The 14702-nt window shown below is 47.7% G+C and overlaps 1 protein-coding gene across 1 annotated transcript; it reads right to left on the bottom strand.

Annotated features, from left to right (window-relative positions):
• Positions 1-635: 635 nt before the first annotated feature.
• On the bottom strand, positions 636-1056 carry LOC127676248 (60S ribosomal protein L7a-like). The gene has a single exon (XM_052172150.1). It carries the CDS (start codon positions 900-902, stop codon positions 636-638), a length of 267 nt encoding a protein of 88 aa, XP_052028110.1. The 5' UTR covers positions 903-1056.
• Positions 1057-14702: the final 13646 nt, after the last annotated feature.

Consider the following 14702-nt stretch of genomic DNA (forward strand, 5'->3'; position numbering starts at 1 on the left):
CGCCGCCACCGCCGCCGCCGCTGCCGCCGCCACCGCCACCGCCGTGGCCACCCACGCTGTGGTTCTTTCTATGATCTTAATATGACCTTTGTCCACTTCAACTTGGAGCTGACTTCTTTATACTCCAGTTTGAGGTCACCTTCCTGGAGGCTTCTTTTAGGCATGATTTCCCCACAACTTGGTTTATCCATACCATAGATCTTAGGTCATTAAACTATCTCCTTTGTGATTGCAGTTCATATTGGTCATCCTTGTTTTCAGCTTCTAAAGCAGGGACTTTTGATGAAGTGCTACTCGGTGGATGGAGAGGACATAGCACACAGAAGGGTACTTCTGCCATTAGGACCTAGGCTGCAGGGCTCTAACATAAAGAAAAGACAGGCTTGGAATTACTTGTTTCCTCCTTTTAAAAGGCAGATACTGAGAGTGTGGCTGGTCTATTTGAATGCCTCATGAGAACATCACACTTTCTACATCCAACACTGAACTCACCCTCCCGCCTTTAGCGTAGCCCCCGCTGTGTACCACATTTTAAAAGAAGCATTGGCTTCTAAAAATTTGTCTCTCTGCATTTTTTCTTTTTTTTTAATTTTGTAATTATATTTATGTACAGAAAATTTAGTGTACATTTAACCCTATTTAGTGGCTGGTTCTTCAGCCTTTGCCTTTTCCAGCTTGGCAATGCGAGCCACAGACTTAGAACCCAGGACGTTGCCTCCCCAGTGGCGGTGGATCTTGTCATATCTGTCATTATAATTGGTCCGAATAGCTTCCACCAGCTTAGCCAGAGCACCCTCATCTTCCGAGTTAACCTGTGTGAAGGCAACAGCAGTGTATGTCTTCCAGTGGACCAGGTGCCCCAGCCTGGCCTTTCCCTTGCTGATGCTGCTGGGCACCCCCATCTTTCGACACAGAGCAGGCAGGAAAACCACCAGCTCAATGGGGCCTACATCATGGGCAATCACCACCAGCTGAGCCTTCTTGTTCTCCACCAAGGTGGTGACTGTGTTGACTCCTGCTCGGAGGACAGGTGGTCTCTTAGTTGGGGACGTCCCCTTTGCCAGTAGCTTTCTTCTCAACACAGGCTAGTAGCTTTTGCTTCTTCTACTGCTTTGTGCGGCCACACTTGTGTGTACTGAGTAGCTGTTTGCCTGTCCAGCTGTTTGCTGGGTGAACTGGTTACTGGTAGGAGGGACTTTGAGTGGCTTAGAGAGGACGGCTCTTTGCCACTGCAGCCAGATGTAGCGGGGCCATTTGACGAAGCGTGTTAGGTCTCTTTTGGGCTGGATGACCTGCTCAATGCCGAAGTTCTTGAAGTTCTTTTCTCAAACAAAAGATTGACCACCTTCTTGGCCTCCTGTTTCTTGACGATGACGGCGGCGGGAGCTGGGGCCACCTTCTTCTCCTTGGCCTTCTTTCCTTTGGGCATCTTGCTTGGCTGGTGGAGAGAGTCATTTCTTCTTTTCTAGACTTTTTGAGGGGTTTCCTGGAGATTCCCTGGAGATTCCTCCTTCATACTTGAATATACTTTAGAGACTGGCCTTCCAAAATTTTGATCTTGGTTAGGTCAATGGGTAGAATCCAGCTTTTTTGTGGTCGGAATTACAAAGACGTGGATATTCACAGGCCTAACTCGGCCGCTTACTCTTTGAGCCCCTGGGTGGTTACTTTACCACTCTGAGTTTAGCTTCCCTAGTTAAACATGAGACCTGCAGATATCCTTAGGCTCTACTGCGTCAGGCAAGCAGAGCGTGTGATGTCTCACGAGGGCTACAGTCGCCTGCGTATTCATTTTCTCCCAGAAGTTGTCTGTACTGAGAACAGGTCTCCATGGAGAAAATCTTTGTCTTGATATTGAGTTTATTGGTTGCTTCTGTGGGTAATAAAAACGCAGGTAAGTAGGTACCTATTATTCTGTTATAGTTGCCTGACCAGGTAATTTTCCTGTGCAAAGGTTGCTTTCATTTAAGAACTTTGGGAAGAGGAGGCATACACAGTAATAGAAAGCACTGGGCTGTTGTCTTCCCCTAGAAGACAGAGGTCCTAACTCCCAGTGCCTCAAAGTGTGACCTTCTATGGAAATATAGTCATTAAAGATAAAATTCATCATGGTGAAATGAGACAGGGGGAGAGTGTACCTTTAAGCCATCATGTAGCTGCTGTCACTAACCGAGGTCACTTGTTGTTAGCCAAGGTCAGTTCCACATTATCCTTTGAGGTCCCAGTTGATGGCAAAACCCTGGGCCAAGTATCCCAAAGTCTCACCATTGGCAGACAAGGTTTCAAAAACAGAAGAAACCTTCCTGTTCTCTGGGCATTGAAAGACAAGAGTTTGGCAACAAGGGTCACTCTTTTTACAGAATAATTCCAGGATTCACATACAAGGGCAGTGATGTCCCACACCCTGGTGACACTGGCAGAAAGTCAGACTACGGGGAGAAACTTGAGAATAAGAACTGGGACTTACTGTCCCAGAACCTTGCTTGAGACAAATGCTCACCAAACTCGGATGGCTAAAGTGGTAGGACAGCAAATCTGTGGTCTCTAAGAAGCTGAAAGAGGCGTGAGCCTTGTGGAGGCTGTGGAGAGCTGTGGAACAGCAAGACCAATAAGAAGAACCAAATCGCCAACCATGGGCAGCTCTGGTGCTTGGTACTTGAGTGCATCACAGTCACCAGACCAGGCCGTCCCTTCTGTAGCCTGGAGAACGTCCTCTTCATATCTGCGCACAGTGCCCTGTGACCTTTCTTATGCTCTGGCTGCCTCCCTCTGGTTCCATATTCTCCTCCTTCCCCTCCACATCTAGCTAGATTATAGAGGTGTGTGGACAGTTATGAATAAAAGCTAAAACAAAAGAGAGAAGAGACAGGAGAATGTGGAGATGCCAACAAAGGCAGCAGGATGGAGGAGGCCAAGTGGAATGTGTGGGATGGAGGAGGCCAAGTGGGATGTGTGGGATGGAGGAGGCCAAGTGGGATGTGTGGGATGGAGGAGGCCAAGTGGGATTTGTGGGATGGAGGAGGCCAAGTGGGATGTGTGGGATGGAAGAGGCCAAGGCGGAGCTACTGCAAGATAGGAAACGTCAAGGCTTCCCAGAGAATCACCAGATGCAGAGTCTCTCATGGATTTCTCAGGGAGCGTGGCCCTGGCAACACTTGGACTTCTCTGGAATACAGAGAATATAACTGTCTTAAACCTCTCAGTTTGTGGGGTTTGTTATAGCAGCTTAGGAAGACAAATAAAAACCTTTCAGAACTAAAGGAAACTGATCATCTCACCCCAGACGTGAGGTGAGCCTGTAGTTGGTTAAACATGAAGAGGTCCACTGAGTGGCTTCAGTGAGTATGTCCCCCTCAGTAAGTGAGGACCAGGCCAGGTACCTGGACCCTTGGCCTGTTGGCGATGCTGCTTTGGGTTATGGAAGCTTTAGGAGGTGGGGGTCTTGCTGGCAGCACAACACTTGGGTCAGATTTTGAGGGCTGGTAGTCTGGCCCGCTTGTGGTTTTCTTTCTCTGTGATCTCTCAGGCCTTCTCTGACCTGCTGCCAGCTACCCTTACTATGACGGATTCTCCGCCTGGAGCCACAGCGACAAATGGTAACTAAGAAAACCCCTGAGGTAAGATTCCTAAAAAAAAAAAAAAACCCAAATGAACGGACAGCCAGGGTATCTAGAACCGCGTGCCTCATTCTTCCACAGCCCTGGAGAAGCATGTGGCCCAGGTTAGGACCTTCTCTAGTTCTGTACAGCATGGGAAAGGAGCGAGGCAGGTGTCCTTCTCCACAATTCACCACTGAAGGAACCTCCGGGTGATTTTACTATGAGGTGGGGAATCCTGTGGATGGGATTCTTAGCCCGATAAATAAAATGATCCAGAGAAGAATTTTTTAATTTTTTAAATTTTTTTTTGTCCTTTCCACAGTGACATTCCACAAGGAGGCAAATCTACTGGATCCTCTGTCTCCACATCCCTGACTTCTAAAACTGCGGAAAATGAACTGCTGTTTTTTTAAGCTGCCCAGTCTATGTGGTTTTGAAACGGACCAAAACAAAGTGGCCCACAGACATGCGAAGGAGCAGTCCCCAAAGCGATGGAACATGGGCGCCACCAGCCACTAGTTCTTCCTCTTCACGCTGTTTAGTTATGAAAACCATACTTTACAGAAGGTTGTATAAAGAAAAGGAAGTTCTCAAGAAGATATTGAACTTCCTGATAATGAGGGGAAAGTGGGGCTCAGAGAGATTAATTAGAAAAATTTGAAACAACTTTGCTCAAGTCGAAAGGCAGGTTAAACAGGCAAACGGGGCCCGCTGAGCTGCGAATGCAGGCTAGGCCGCGAAGGGTGAAGTGTTCCAGGAATAACCGATGAGAAAATCTATTATAGGAAGGTTCAAAAGAGATTTTCTGAAACCGATAGTCCAGTTTGTTGAACCAAATCTCTGAATAGACTTCAAATAAAATCTCCTCTCGGCAGAAGTGAGGCTATTACTCAAAATCAACCAAGAGTGAAGAGGGATCGGCCGAAAGGCAATGGAAACTGGCCGGCCGCTTCCACGCGGAACCCAAGTCAAGAAAAATATCCATTTTCTCAGCCACAGTTTGTCATCAATTATACGTTCTGCCTGGGAAAGGCGAGGGCTGTGTCACGGCCCGACTTTACGGGATTATAAGCGCGTTGGTGTTCCTCCACGAGCAAAATAGAGGAGCCAGCAAACCGTCTGACGAAGGGGGTCGTCGGTATGCCCCGGGTACTATGGATTGGAATAGCCACGCTTAGTTACCCTTAACATGCTTGCATGACTTCTTAGTGGAATCTGTAGATTTCCTGTGTTAAAATGGTTGTTGCATAATAGGAACTCACACAGCCTCAAAGAACGTCCACTGAGTGTCTTATTGCATACATAGAGGAGACGTTAAAGGGAGATAATACAGTTCCAACGACAGGAAAATCAAGATGTTTGCCCCATGCACAAGAGAAGATCTTACTCTAGAGAGTCACAAAAGCAGGAATGAGACATATGCTGGGCTCCTCTAATCCGAACCTGGCAGTTTGTGCTCTGTTTCTTCGTCACACGCCCAAGTCTTCACGGTTTCAGCTACAACTTTCTCCATCTTCACGATGGGCACAGTGTGGGAACCAGACAGACCCAAGACGTCCTTAGGGGCACTGATAAAAGGGGACTTGAGTTCTGTGCCCTTGGATAGGAATGGACTTGGCAAGGCCTGTCTGGGGCTGTAGCCAATGCCACGAAGGAGTCAAGGTCATAGCTTCTGGAGACCCAACCTTCTCCCTCCCCCTCCCCAGGCCACAGTTATCAGTCCTAAGGCAGCTGTGTCGGACGTGTCCCATGTTCTCTTTGCCAACACTGCCTATCTAGCTCTCTGCTGGCCGTGGCTGTTTTCCTCTGTAAATAGTATTTACAATGCCATTCTTCTTAATAAACTCGCTTGACAGAAGACATCGGCTTACGTAAGGCCTCTTGGTCTGAGCTACTGCTTCCTTCCTTCCTCTTTGTTTCTCATCCCCAGTCCTCCCCACTTAACACCAAGCTCTTCAAGGCCCTTATTCCTCGAGGCTCAGGGCAGCACAGCAACCCCTATCACCAAGGATGCTGGAAGCCTCAGTGGGTTGGTGTCTTCTCTGTGAGTTCATGAGCACAAAGGTTCGGTAATGAGGCCGAAGCTGAAGAAGCCTTTGCTTCTACTGCCTTCTCGGACAGTGCAGAGGAAGGCGCGCTGCCTTCTTTCTAACCCTCCTCCTTTTACGCTTCTTCTCATTCTTTTTCTCTGTAACTGTTTTTTACAAACACATACTGTATGTCTTCTCCCTCCTCCACAGGAACTCTTACCGACTCCTTCAGGGCAAGAGCATAGGGAAAGAAGATAAAGTTATTCACTCCAGCAATGTCTATCAGTGCATGCATCCTCCAAAGAACGCCCTGTGTTAGCTGCCGTGAGGGATGGGAAGATGTTTAGGGCACCATGGGTGCTGCGAGCAGTCTACAAATGCAGATAACAATACAGATAATAAAACCGGACGATTCTGCAACAAGCGCACCGTGAACAGAGTCCATGGACTGTTGAGCCAAGGAAAGCCGTGTGAACCCCGGGTGAGGTGCAGAGGTGAGCAAGCCCTTTAACGTCGGTGAGAGAACACTCCTCAGGGAGGGAAGCCTGGTGGCATGTGTCAGGGAGAGGCGACGTGGGGCGAGCCCTAACAGGGTGGCGTTCCGGATTCCCGCCGGTCACGCCTGGTTAAACCATTGGTTGTCTGCAGTCAGCCTGCAGCATGTTGGAGTTCATTCAGGAGATTCAGCTATGGTTTGTTTGAAGAGGCATTCAATGTCAGGTAAAGACGAACATGGGAGTTCTTCAGAGCGTTTTCTCTTTAGCTTGATTTTGCTTTTAAGAATTATGAGTTGGGCTGTGAGTTTGAGGCCAGACAGGGGAACACTGTGAGACCCTGCCTTCAAAAAAAATTAATTATGAGTTTGGAGACTTGGAGAGATGGCTGAGCAACCCACAGGATGCTCTTACAGAGAACCTGGCTCTGGATCCCACACAGTGGCTCACCAACACCCTGAACTCCAGTTTCAGGGGATCCAGCAACCTCTTCTGGTCTCCACAAACACCAGGAATTCACATGGTGTACACACATACGTGCAGGCAGAATAATCACACACATGAAATAAATAAATCTTAAAAAGAAATCTTGGATTGAAAGCAGAACTAAACTCTCTCACTGAATGAACAAAAGGCTGTTTCTTCCGATCTCCGTCACGTGCATTTGTGCTTTTAAATGGTTCCCTGGAGCTTGGGATTCTAGAGCCCTCTGCTAAGAAGGGTGCTTCGCACAACAGGCCACATGCAGTCACTAAATGTTCCTAAGAAAGAGAAACACAGAATTCGGACAAACTGTTCAGGAAACAGATTGAGTATCACTGCTGAGTTAATGCACCAGAGACTCAGCAGAAGTAAGATAACCAAAAATGAGGAGGAGGAGGAGGAAGAGGAGGAAGAGGAGAGGGAGGAGGAGGAGGAGGAGGAGGAGGAGGAGGAGGAGGAGGAGGAGGAGGAGGAGGAGGAGGGAGAAAATGGAGAGGGGGAAGAGGGAAAGGGGAGGGGGAGGAAGAGAGGAAGGGAGGAGGGGGAGGAGGAGGGGAAGAGGGAGGAAGATGAAGAGGAGGAGGGGGAGGAAGAAACAAAGATGAAAAGCAGTAGACTATTATTTGATATAGAGTAAATACTGATACAAATGACAATAGCTGGGAAAGCCATAATGAGGTATTGTCAGGAATAACAGGTCCAGTTTCAAATGACTGGCTGATTATAAGAAACAAAAGAGAGGGTTATGGGGTTTTTTGGTTTTTGTCTGTTTTCGCTTTGCTTTTAAGTCTAAGATCCTAGGGAAAGCGCAGGAGCAGTGACAGGAACTAAGCTTGAGGGGCGCTGAGAGGGTAGGGAAGAACAGATTGCACACTCTGCAGAGAGATTCAATTATAAATGTCTAGGGACATTTGAAAATGGGAGGCTGGAACTCAGGAGAAAGACCAGGGTTATTGATATAGAAGAAATAATGTAATAAAGGCTCGTGTGTGGATGAGATGACACAGGAAGTCAGCAAGGTGAGGCGGGTGCTGGGAAGCAGAGGCCTTTCTGGGAAGGGAGGAGGAGGGTCGCTAAGATGGAGGGCAGCTTAGAGAGGAAAAACACAGTTGTTTCACAGAAACAAGCGACCTTTAAAGGGAAAGCAGCCCACACAGGGGTTCCTTCAAGGGCACCGTTGAGGAACCAGAGGAGATCCTGACCTTTGGGATTGTGTTTACTTTCTAATGATCAATTTCAAGTGGAGGGAGGAGATCCGACTCTATTGGGTAAAGGAACAAAAGGATGGACAAGAAAATGGAACCCCATTAACGGTCATGCTCCCAGAAGCCCACAGAGAAACACAGATGTTGATGGTGTTGGGGGCTGAATCCAGTGTTCCTCACCGACTGTCTTGTCCTAAACTGTCCCAGCTTGTGAGAAGGCTAGGGAGCCATTAGGATGTGGGAGACATTTGAAAGCTCTGGGCTGGCTTGGCCTGCTTCCCAGTCTTGAACAAGTTAGCAAACAGGAAGTATTGACACAGGGCGATCCTCTCCTCAGGCAGCCACACCCCTTCCCCACCTAGACAGGCTGAGGCCCTCTGAAACTGAGAGCCCGAACCAGCCCTCCCTTCAGGTACCTCATCACAGAGATAAGAAAAGTAGCCAGCTGAGACGGACACAGTACTACAGGAAGCTGGGAGTCATTCCTTAAAGTGGAAGACTTCCAGGAGGTTCGCCAGTACCTAGGAAACAGACAACAGTCAACAGAAGGGGAACGTATGGTGGAAAAAAAGATCAGTCGAGATAAAAAACGTCAGAGTGATTAAAGCCGTACTTTTCAAAGCCGGAGACCTAGCTGGGAAAACCGAGTGCTTGGAATGTGAGCACAAGTCTGGTAATTGGACGGTAATTGCGTGTACTGCTGTAATTTAAGCAATCCCCGTGAAAGACGCGCCACCTGGAAAAAGCTCACGTGCGCTCAATTAGTCATCTGGCCGGCAGCTGAGCTGCGGCTCGCCCAGTCACGTGGATGGGGGGCCGTCCCCCGCCTCGGAGCACTGTTAGGAGCCATCGGAATGCCGGGTCACTGGACAAGGCACGGAATACTCGGAGCTGTAACCTCTAAGAACCCACGCTTTGCTCCCTGGGCTCTTCTGAACAAAGTGACTTGAAACTTGGTCCTAGTGGTTAAGAGCCAGAGGAGACATTAAATGTGAAGTATCCCAAATTCCCAATTTAGTTTCAGTATTGGCTAATTGTAATAAATGAACAATAGCTGTAATAATTGTAGTACCTGGAGATAGGTAGAAGAAACTATGCTGTCTTCATAAGTTTTTCTGTGCATCTAAAAGTGGCCTCACACTGGGCATTGTGGTGAATGTCCAGTCTCAGCACTTGGGAGACAGCAGGTCAGATCTCTGAAGTCAGCTTGGTCTACTTAGCTCCAGAACAGCCAAGGCTACATAAAGAGGCCCTGTCTTAATAAAACTAAAGTAAATTAAAGTGCTCTTAAAAAAATAAAATCTTGCTAGGCACTAAAGGTGATCTCCGTGAGTTCAAGGCCAGCCTTGAACAGAGCTAGATCCAGGATAGCCAGGCCTTCACAGAGAAACACTGTCTCAGAAAAATAAAATAAGTGAGGAAAGAAAGAAAAAAGGGAAAATCTTGGACTGGAGAGATGGTTCAGCTATTAAAGGCCGTGCTTAAAACCAAAGTATCAAAAATAAAATCAATTAAAAACAAAAACATCTAAAAATATAAAAAAAGGAGGAGAAGAAGAGAAGTGAAGAGGAGGAAAATGAGGAAGAGGAGAAGGAGCAGGAGGAGGAGGAGGAGGAAGAGGAGGAGGAGGAGGAAGAGGAGAAGAAGAAGAAGAAGAAGAAGAAGAAGAAGAAGAAGAAGAAGTAGTTCAGTCCTGAGCCCTCACATGAACCCCACACGCTGTCACCAGCTCTCACAACGTGACCCTACGGATGAGCTGTGCCAGGCTTTGGACTTTTGAGCAACCCCCATCCCTGTGCAGTACACACACGTGGAGGGGGTGTTGCTTGGAAAGTTGGATCCATTGTGAGAGAGGAACCTTGTGAACATTCAGAGGTGGGACACACTGGAAGGTTCTTGAGCCATTTGGGGCTCCACTCAAGAGTATTGAGTTGTTGGAAGCGGTGGCCCATACCTGTAATCCCCATACTCTTGAGGCAGAGGAAGAAGACCACATAAAATTAAGGCCAGCCTGGTCTATGTCAGGAGTTCTAGACAAGTCAGAACTGTGGATTAAGACCCTGTCTCAACACGCAAGCAAACAAAACCCTATCAATAACAAACCCACAACAATAAAAAGGAGACATTACTAATTCATCTGTTCTCTGGGTCTAGTGTGTGAGTTTTGTTAAATCAGTGCCTGCCACCTCCACGCTCTCTGAGTTCTTATTTGAAAAATTGAACTCTTCCCTGCAAAGACTCCTGGCATTGTGACATTATTCAACTGTGAAGTCCGTTTGAGGGTTGTGTTACTTCTTTTGTTATGAGACACCTTGAGGGGAAAAGGGCTTATTTTGGCTCAAAGTGTGAAGTGATGCATCTCATCATGGCAAAAAGACATAGCAACGGGAAGACAGGCAAGACAACAGGAAGGTAGCCATGTCAAGAGGTGGGTAGACATGGCAACAGGAGGGTAGACATGACAGCAGGAGGACAGACATGACAGCAGGAGGGTAGCCATGACAGCAGGAGGGTAGCTATGACAGCAGGAGGGTAGCCATGACAGCAGGAGGGTAGACATGACAGCAGGAGGGTAGCCATGAGAGCAGAAGGACAGACATGAAACAGACAGGGGTAGTCATGACAGCAGAACTGTAGCCATGACAGCAGGAGGGTAGGCATGACAGCAGGACTGTAGCCATGACATCAGGAGAGTAGCCATGACAGCAGGACTGTAGGCATGACAGCAGGACTGTAGACATGACAGCAGGAGGGTAGACATGACAGCAGGAGGGTAGACATGACAGCAGGGGGGTAGACATGACAGCAGGGGGGTAGACATGACAACAGGGGGGTAGACATGACAGCAGGGGGGTAGACATGACAACAGGGGGGTAGACATGACAGCAGGGGGGTAGACATGACAACAGGGCGGTAGACATGACAGCAAGATGATAGGCTGACAACAGGAGGGTAGACATGACAGCAGGGGGGTAGCCATGACACCAGGAGGGTAGACAGGACAACAGGGGGGTAGACATGACAACAGGATGGTAGCCATGACACCAGGAGGGTAGACAAGACAGCAGAGGGGTAGGCATGACAACAGGAGGGTAAACAGGACAACAGGAGGGTAAACAGGACAACAGGAGAGTAGACATGACAACAGACAGGGTAGACATAGCAAGACTGAGAATCAGATAGTTGCATCGATTGCATCTGTAGTCAGGCAGCCAAGAGAAGAAACCAGGAAATAGGGTTGTGCTATAAAACATCAAAGCCCACTCCTTTAAGCCAATTCTTTTAGCCAAGTTCTACCTCCTAAATGCTCCACAACCTTTCAAATAGAGCTATCAACTGGGGACAGAGTGGTCAACGCATGCACTTATGCTAATCCTTTTACACTCAGAACATCACGTGGGCAAATCTGATCTCAGGCCTCTGAACATTTTGAACAATACCCGAGATAATTTCCTTGAAAAGCAGACTTTTTCTAACTCTCTCAAGTCCACTAAGATACAGTCCTGTAGTCTGTGCTCATGGTGATAGTCTCTGAGAAGTCGCAGAGATCTGAACTAATCTACCCATACTCTGCTTTGCTATTGGAAAGCACAGGATCAGATTGAAGCCCACTTGCGTCAGCGTTGGCAGTGCGCTTATTCGGCTGGGGCAGAAGGCTGGGTAGGTGGGCTCATCTTGACACAAACTATGGTCTTCTGGGAAGGAACCTCAATAGAAAAAGTGGCCCGCAGATATGTCTACAGGCTAATCTGACAGAGGCAGTTTCTTGATTAATGATTGATATATAGGAAGGCAGTGAACTCCATTGTGGGTGGCTGTGGTAGGTATGAAAAAGGCTGCAGAGGGCTGGGGAGCTGGCTCAGTGGTTAAGAGCACTGACTGCTCTTCCAGAGGTCCTGAGTTCAATTCCCAGCAACCACAGGCAGCTCACAACCATCTGTAATGGGATCCGATGTCCTCTTCCGGTGTGTCTGAAGACAGCTAGTGTGCTTATATACATAAAATAAATAAATCATTTTGCCAGTATGTGCTGTATCTGTTGGTTCAATAAGCAAGTTTAATATCATAAAGGTGTCCAAGCACACAAACTCTGAAGCTGCTTGGTGTTCATCGGTGACAGAACTAACTAGATTTTTATTGTTATCCTCTAGCAAAGCACCGCCTGGTGCTTCAGCTGCAAGGTTTAGCACTAACAAGCCCGAGGGGAACTGGGCCAAAGGCTTCGGTATGAGAAATCCTTGCCTAGCTAAAACTGAAATCATTTTTTAAGATAAAAATCCTTTGAAAAACTGGGTTATACTGATAGTTCTGTGTTTTTATTTGACTGGCAGTGTGGCTGTTTCTCAGTACATAGGTTTTTGTTTGAAACAGGGTCTCTCTGTGTATACCTGGCTGTACTGGAACTTACTATATAGACCTGGCTAGCCTTAAACTGCCAGAGATTTACCTGCCTCTCCCTCCTGAGTGTTGGCATTAAAGATGTGCACCACCACTACCAGCCCTCCAGTATATAGTTTAAACATTAAAAAGATACACAGTTATCACAGAGCCTATTTTTATGCACCTCAAGTATATTTGGTATAGCAAATAAGAAAAACACCTTAACTCTTCCCTGAGGACCAGCTGATTATTGTGTGATCAAACCCCCCAGCCCCCCCCACCCGTTCATGTTTCGCCACTGTACATTTGCAAAACCATGTGGTATCTGTCTCACTGATCTGCAGTGCTAGTCCCAGTTTGCTGCCTTAGCTTCACAATACAGTTTAAATAGTTTGTATTTCTCTACAGGAATTTGCTTTGACATCTCCCACGATTAGAATACTTTGCTCTACGACTCTAGGGGAGCTTTAGAATGGTGGGGATGGGTTAAGGGTAGATCTTGAGTCTCCAGCAGCGAGCTTTTCTTTTCACATGACTTTGTTGAGCGGATAGTAAGAAACCCAGTGGTCTGGTCACCCGCGCCTGCTCTTCCTCTCCGTCTTCTCAGTCTCCCTCTATCTCTGAGATGACTTCACAGTACACTTGTAGTCTAAGAGTCTGAGCAGGCGGACCCTGCAGAGCTGGGAACAGCCTTGAAGCCGGTGCCTCCCTTGCGAGGATGGACTGAGCAGCCTGTGGGTCCCGTGAGCATGGCGCTCTTCCGAGAGGACCTAACAGACTCCTGGACACCTGAGGGGCCACACTCCAGCTGCAGCAAATGAATGTGAGGAGTCCAGAGTTGGGCTGGAGTCTTCCAGTCGCCTCCAAGAAGCCTCCCCTGGCAGCTGCGTAGGTGGGTAGCTGCGTTCTCACTACCAAACCCCTCCACTCCACGATGAACTAGCTTTCCTCATGTCTCCGCTTTAGATCAAGACTGTGCTCTCAGATGTGCCCCATCAGTGCGTTCTATGGAAAATTTTGAAGACTCAAAATAGTTAATAGTCTGCTAGTGACATATTGAAAAAAAAGAGTGCTAGAAACTCTTTATTAGAATAGCCGATCAGGCCTACAACGTGGAGAGGGGACAATGACAAGAAAAAAGGCCAGTCTATAAAAACCAGGCACATGCTTTATTAACTCCTGCATTACAGAGACGACTAAGTTGAGTGAAACAGCATGCGCTACTGAGTGTATTTTTCTGAAGGAAAGACCAGAGAGTGGCCAAAGGTAACTGACTGTTGAAAACTGCTGCCTACATGTGCCCCTTCGAAAATGAACATAATAGAAATGAAGGCTTGAGGAAAAAAAAATAAGATCTGAGGAGATAAGATGAAATGCCTCTCTGCAGAACTTACCTTTCTGCAGAACCTCAGCGCTGAACCACGGTCCCTTTGTCACGCATGGTTACGGATCTTGTGTATGATTTGTGACACTTCATGCGGTGTGATTTGGGGGTTACTCTGTATGAAAATGCAAGTGCAGCTGGTGACAAACGTCTTATAATAAAAAGAGAAAACAGATTTATCTGGCCAGATTCCCAAGGGCATAGAAACCTATCCACACACAGACTCTCATTCTGCTCTCTGTTAACTGTTACGCACTTTGGAGACTCGGTCAAAATTTCCAGACTCCTGTACAACGTTTGGTAAACAGTCCTCTCTGATAGATAGATCCCTCGCCTACAGGGCAGTTGAAATCACCAGCAATGATTTTCTTTATCCCATGGGTGGGGGCATTCAAGGCCTCACTCTGAAGCTCTGAGGCTGTGGGTTTGAAGGATGAAGTCTTGGTTTAGTTGAGCACACATCTCAAGAGACGCTCAGGCCGTGCTTTGCTTCCAGAAAATTCCTCTTTCTGAGAGAGTGGATGTGGCGGCCGGTGTTTTGCTGTATCCCTTTTCTTTGGCACAGAAAGATTCCAAAGAACAGTTCTCCACTCAAACCAAAGGCTACACCCTGCAGAGGGAAGAAAGGCAGATGAGCTGCAGCCCACATTATTAAAGACTGAGAAAGGAGAGGAAGCCAGAAGCAGCCGGAGGAGCAGGCGTACTAAGGATGCTGGGCTCCACTCCGTCGCTATGGCCACCGCTACATCAGAATCTGCCTTGGCAACTCTTACATCACAGTGACCATCATGACTCACACGCTACCTAGGAGGGGAAGGTTTTGTCTGGTCCTTGGGTTCAGAGGTTCTCGGCCCATCATGGTGTGGGTGTCATCCCGGGGTTCATGTGGCCGTGGACATGCTTTACCAGGTGAAGGACCAGAAAGCAGGAACCATGTCAGAACCCAGGCCAGGCCCAACCTTCAACGCTTGACCAACAGTAATCTGCCTCTCCGGCTCAGGCTGGAAACAGCACAAGCTGGAGACTGAGCACTCATAACATGAGCCCGTGGAGAATGTTCCAGATTCAAGTCACGTCGCTTTCTAACTTTGTTGAATTCCTATTATAATTCTTACTTGCTTTCACTC

This window comes from Apodemus sylvaticus, chromosome 1, assembly GCF_947179515.1.
Source record: "Apodemus sylvaticus chromosome 1, mApoSyl1.1, whole genome shotgun sequence".
Taxonomy (NCBI): domain Eukaryota; kingdom Metazoa; phylum Chordata; class Mammalia; order Rodentia; family Muridae; genus Apodemus; species Apodemus sylvaticus.